Consider the following 5,798-nt stretch of genomic DNA (forward strand, 5'->3'; position numbering starts at 1 on the left):
TTGTAACCAAACGTCCTGTTCTGGAATGGTCCTTTGCTTTCCCTGAGGGTCGCTCCTGCGGCGGGCTCCCGCCCGCTCCGGGGCCGGGCACCTCCCCTCCGCTTCACGGCGCCGTGACCCCCGTTCAACGACTGGTGGCCCGCGGGGGGGTGGGACCCCCCCGGCCCCTGAGGAGACGGCGCCCCGCCCCGTGACTCCCCGCCGCCGGGACGCAGGCCGAGCGGCGGCGGCGCCTCCGCCCTTCCCCGGGGCCGCCTCAGCGCGGGGGCGGTGCCCCCTCACGAGCATTTAACGGCCGCGCGCCCGCGCTGGTGACGTAGTGCCGGCACGCCGGAAGTATTCCCCTCCCTCTGGCGTGTTTCCGCTTCCGCTGCCGCCCCGTCTTTTCCGCCGCGGCGCACGCGAGGTAGGAGTGGAGTCGCGGCGCTGCTCCGGAGGGAGCGGCCGGGGCGGCCCGAGCCGGCGGCGCGCAGGCACCGTGGGGGCTGGCGGGGTCCCAGGGGGCCGGCGGCTGGTGAGGGGGTGCTGGTTCCTGGGTTTCCGGGCTGCCGTGAGGGCGGGGGAGGGGACGGTGTGCTCCGGGCCGGGCCCGCTCCCCGCGGGGCTGGTCGGCTGTAGGGACCGGGGGTAGCGCTCTGCGCCAGCCGGGCCTTGCGGGGACGGCCCCTGAGCCCTGCCTTGCGCCTTCTAGGTATTACCGCTTGGTGCCTGTGCCTCAGCGGCAAGTCGAAGGAGATGCAGAACGACGCCGGGGAGTTTGTGGACCTCTACGTCCCTCGGAAATGGTGAGCGGGGCCCTCCAGCGGCGGGGGGCATGGCGGGGCTGCAGCGCGTGTGCCCCGAGGAGCTGCGCCCTCGGCAGTGAACCGGACCAGAGGCCGATACGGTCTGTGCAAAAGCGGGTTATTGTGTAGTGGCAAATATCTGTGGAAAAACAACCACAAATCTGTTTCTTGTCTGTTTCTGTATTTGTAAATATCTTATGTGAAATACGTGAAGCAAAGACTAAAGTTGAGGAGGATACTGTGCATCTTCTTTTGCACAACTGTCAGCGTTACAGTGGCAGTGACAGCTCCCGTCGGGTTCATTTCAGAAGTAAACGTGCGTTTAGTATGCTCGTGTTTCTGTGCCACAAGCTCTCTTAGTGAACCCGTTAAGTGATTGCTTGTTGCTTTGGTAGCACGCTTTACATACAGTTTTGAGATTATAGTAAATGGACAGTGAGAAACTCTTTATAAATGTGTGTGTTAAAAAAAATCACTAGGAGAGACATCATTTGTATGTATTTTATTAGATTTAAGTTAAACATTTTTTACGATCTGTGATTTCTGAGGGTTTGCAGCCTGAGTGTCTTTTGGCAGCTGTAATGGCTCCCAAGGAAAAAGGCATAGAAGCTGCATTCTCATGAATTACCTCGATTGCTGTATTTTTTGCACTTTAGAAAATAAATACTTGATATTCTGTGTGTTTTGAAGGCATGTGCTGCTGTGTGCACTGTATAGGGGTGAACTGGGCATATAAAAACTGAAGCGAAGGGATAGTTGGCAACTTAGCGTGATGCTACAAAGTGAAAGTCTCCTTTAAATGTACTTAAAACTGCATGTTAATTTTCTGACCACTGAAAGCTTGAACTGTTACTGTCTAAACTTCTTGTGCAGCTTTAATTTGCATGTAGATTTGATTTTTTTTTCATTGTCGCTGTCTGTTTCCTCTTGTTTAAATGCATATTGTTATTTTATTCCTTAGCTCTGCTAGCAACCGAATAATTGGTGCTAAGGATCATGCTTCTATTCAGATAAATATTTCTGAGGTAAGTTTCATAACAACTATGTGATGACAGAGCTACACCTTTAAACTTTTGATAGAAGTTAAGAAATGCAACAGCTTGTGATGCATCTCCAAATAATTGACTAGAGGCCATATAATTGTAGAGTTTGAGGGCTTTCAAACACACGAGTATATTATGTTACCCCTGGTTATTTTTCAACCTATTGGAAAACACTAATTAGAGGGAAATTCATAAAGCTCTGTACAGTCTGTTCCAGTGTTTAACTGTTTGACTACATACAACTTCCTAACTCTAGGTATTTAGATTTAAAAATCAGGGAATTCCTTGTCCTGAAGGAAAGAAGAAGAAATGCTTCTTTCTGAGAGATTCTTACCTCTTCTACCTTCACCTGTCTGTAAGAAAGTACCATTCTTCAGTCTGTCCTTGTCCACCCTATTTTTTAATTTTTTTATTCTTGTTGATCTTCTCTGTGCTTTTTCTAGTTTGTCCAAACTTTAAGATACAGTTTCCAGAGCAGAACTCTCTTTCTCTTCTACTTTGCTTAACTAAAATGCCATCTTCCGTGTTTTGCTTGAATAATTTCTGTTAATACTTGACACTGCTGCTCTTGATAGGTGACGAATAAGATTGCTCGTGTGTTTTATGTGCAGCATTATCATTTCATTAACTCAGTGCTTGGGGTATTACATGCTTAGAATTTTTCCTGAGGCATGCTGGTTATTTGTATTGACTTGGTGTTGTACATTTAGTTTTCTTTCTGCAACGTAAGGAATTTGTTCTTGTGTAAGTTTAATTTCATCTTCTCAAGGTGGCATTATTGCGAATCCCTCCAAGCTTAACATATATGCTGAGAAAACCACAGTAGACCTTGACTCCTGCAGGATCCCAGTTAATGCATGTGGGGTCCAGTTAAGTTAAACTCCTTTTAGAATGTTTTTTTTCCCCCATTTGCTTATTGGTATTCACCTTGCCAGAATTCTGTGGACACAATGATTCTATAGCTTATGAGCTATATAGCTTGATTTATTTCTTCTTGAATGGAAGACCACAAGACTACATTCCCATATTTTTAATCAACTGAGTCTCTTGTGTTATCTGTCTGACTAAAGAAATAATTTTTTAAAAATGCTCTGTTTGCAATTTCCTGTATGTGTTAAGGCAAATACTTTTCTTGTTCACTGTGTTTCATTCCTTCAGTGATCCTATTTCTTGTTTTCAAAGGATCAGGGATTAGCAGAACTCGAAAACAAACCCACACGGTATTGCAGGGTTCACTGCACTTTAATTTCATGGTTTATATTGTTTAGTCTCTTTTCCTGTTAAATTCCTCAGCAACTGAAGGAAATGAGACCATTTGTGTCTCTCAGCTTGGGCATTTTTGTACCTGTGTAACAAGACTGTCCCCTTCCCCCCTTCACTTCAATTTTCCATAATACTGACTGTAATTTAAAGAAACATGAAAAAAATAGCAAAGGCAGTAAAATCCACAAGTAAATTTTTCCATTTTTTCAGAACTCAAATATTTTCTTCTTTTAGCCACCATTTTGTATTGTGTTCTTGTTATACTGTGCAATCCATTGAATTTTATAGCTGCAGTATGTAATTAACTATAAATTTGCTGTGAAAAGATACGCTATAGTTGCCTAACTTCAGTATTTGCCTTGGGTTTTTGTAGTTCACAGAAAAATATTTGCAGTATTTTAAGAAGTAATTTTTTTCTTTGGGTGCTTGGCAAGTGTGATGTAAGAGCATAAAATGTTATAAGAATCTGTTTGGAGTAACTTGCTTGTAATTACAGGTTGACAAGGTAACAGGCAGAGTAAATGGCCAGTTCAAAACATACGCCATTTGTGGACCAATTCGTAGAATGGTAAGTACTTTCTTGACCTACAAAATGATTGTGCTCCCCTTTATATAGATGGGTAATTTTTTAGATTTATGTTCGGCCCTGAAATCACGATGTGCCTTCAGCTTATTCTAGAGGAAGAGCTTTTGTGGGGATTATGAAGAAAGAGTGAAGACGTGAACAAATTCACTTGCAAGAATTAAACATGGTGTGGAGCTTCCTAGAGTTCATCAGAAGTCTGCTTATCCAGAAATATATCTTGTTAATGCAAGTGTATATTTTATCAAGTTAAAACTATTTCTTACCCTAAGGGATGACAAATAATTTAACAGCTTGTTTTAAAAACGGTAATCTGTGCATATAAAATGTAGTGATCTGTGGAAAGCATTGTGCATTTCATTACCAGCATTAAATGCTGCAGCTGCCTCTCTTTTCAATGTGTATCAGCAATTATTTGGTCACTTCAGAATCATCTTTTATTTTTTTAAAGGGTGAATCAGATGACTCCATTCTGCGTCTGGCAAAAAATGATGGAATTGTTTCCAAGTACGTATGTTTATCTTATCCTCTAACTCTTGCAGGGGTAACTTCCGTATCCAAATTCAGCTTTTAGGATGAAAATGTATACACTGAATTTACAGGATGATTACACAGTTGGTCAAAAATATTTACTTGAGCTGTTGAAGCAAACTGATTTGTAACAATGTTTTTTTTTTTTTCTAGGAACTTCTAACTGAAGAAACTTTGGTATGGAACATCTGACGTAAAATAAACAGTTCAAACGTATATTGTGCTGCGTCTTTTGTTCAAGTCATAAACATCGGTGGATTTATTATAGCTAGTCTTAAAAGACTTAGAAATGTGTGTCTTCAAAAGTTATGCAGATTCTGATTATGAATTCTTAAAACAAATCAGCTTGTAAAGCAGTGCCAGAGTTGAAAATCAAGAATGTCCACTTCACTCTTTGGTTCACTATCATCTTTCTTTTCCAGATTGAATAAGTTTTGCAGTTGTAGCTCAGCTCCTTTTTTGATCTGTAATGGAACATTTTGCAATGTAACAACCTAATTCAGCTTGCTGCTTTTTCACTGGAAAAACTAAGGCGATTCTTTTGGTTATGATATCAAAGTTCAGTGGTTTTTCTGCTGATAGAGGCTCACAATATTTGTTCTGCCATTGACACATTCTTTAAGTCAATTATTAAAACTGGAATTCATGGAAAACTCTCAACAGAAATACTTTTTGGCATGCTAGCAGATTGATTGCCATGTGAGAGAGACTCTTGAAGTTTTACCTTTTTACTATTTAAGATCTTGATGTTGAAAAGTAGGGAAATAAGGAGAGATAACTTTAAATATTTGGCAATATTTTTGCAAATTACTTAGTAGCCCTTTAATGGCTAAATAGACTTTCTACCTCCTGATGTGGTTGGTTGATTTTTTTTAGCTATCTTACTCGCAGAACCAAGGGAGGATGCCAGCAATTTGAATGATAGTACATCTGCTATCTGTCAGCTCCCTGTCTCTGGCTAATTTCCATCGCTTCACGCTTCTGGCCTAACACACACACAAATTTTTATAATGTAGTTTGAAAGAGTTGCTTCAAGATTTTGCCTGTTCTACGCCAGGTGTTTAGCTTTAGTATGAACTGGTTGGTTTTCTGATAATGTAAACCCGAAGCAGTTACTGTGAAAGAAAAATATTACTTGTTGGCTCAGACTACACTGATACTCAAACCACAAGCTTTGCTGCGTTATCGTCAGTCATTAACTTCAGGCACTGGATTAGAAATAAGGCTGATTTTTTTTTTTTTTTTCCCTGCAGGGCTGAGATCATAGATGTGCTGTCAAACTTAGGTGTTTAAAAAAAAAAAAATCTACAATCATCCTGACCTTGCAGTACTTTATTCTGACACCTCTGAACTTGCTTCTGCTGTGTGTGCCAAAATATGCCAGAAATACGTTGTTTCGTGGCCTTTAGTTTTTTTCTTCAGTCAGCTCTTCACATTTGGCTTTGGTATTGCATGCTCAAGGTGTTACAGCTGCACTAACAAACTTTCGGGTTCTCATGTGTCATTCTAGTGGGCCACAGTGCTTTCGGCAGTATTACGACTTTGTTATGTCTCAACAGCACTGTATTAAATTGCAAAAGCTCTCCACAATCT

The 5,798-nt window shown here is 41.8% G+C and overlaps 1 protein-coding gene across 1 annotated transcript; it reads left to right on the forward strand.

The window, feature by feature from the left end:
- The first annotated feature begins 377 nt into the window (after positions 1-377).
- Positions 378-4,421, forward strand: RPS21 (ribosomal protein S21). Its single transcript, XM_059827322.1, has 6 exons — positions 378-406; positions 692-785; positions 1,747-1,810; positions 3,588-3,659; positions 4,126-4,181; positions 4,359-4,421. The coding sequence occupies exons 2-6, from the start codon at positions 736-738 to the stop codon at positions 4,366-4,368; spliced, it is 252 nt and encodes an 83-aa protein (XP_059683305.1). The 5' UTR covers positions 378-406; positions 692-735; the 3' UTR covers positions 4,369-4,421.
- The last annotated feature ends 1,377 nt before the right edge of the window (positions 4,422-5,798 follow it).

Source organism: Gavia stellata, chromosome 20 (assembly GCF_030936135.1).
Source record: "Gavia stellata isolate bGavSte3 chromosome 20, bGavSte3.hap2, whole genome shotgun sequence".
Taxonomy (NCBI): domain Eukaryota; kingdom Metazoa; phylum Chordata; class Aves; order Gaviiformes; family Gaviidae; genus Gavia; species Gavia stellata.

Coding starts and splice junctions, on each gene's coding strand:
- RPS21 (XM_059827322.1), top strand. CDS start 736: ATGCAGAACGACGCCGGGGAGTTTGTGGACCTCTACGTCCCTCGGAAA. Junction 1,811..3,587: donor TTCAGATAAATATTTCTGAG/GTAAGTTTCATA, acceptor TTGTAATTACAG/GTTGACAAGGTAACAGGCAG. Junction 3,660..4,125: donor GTGGACCAATTCGTAGAATG/GTAAGTACTTTC, acceptor ATTTTTTTAAAG/GGTGAATCAGATGACTCCAT.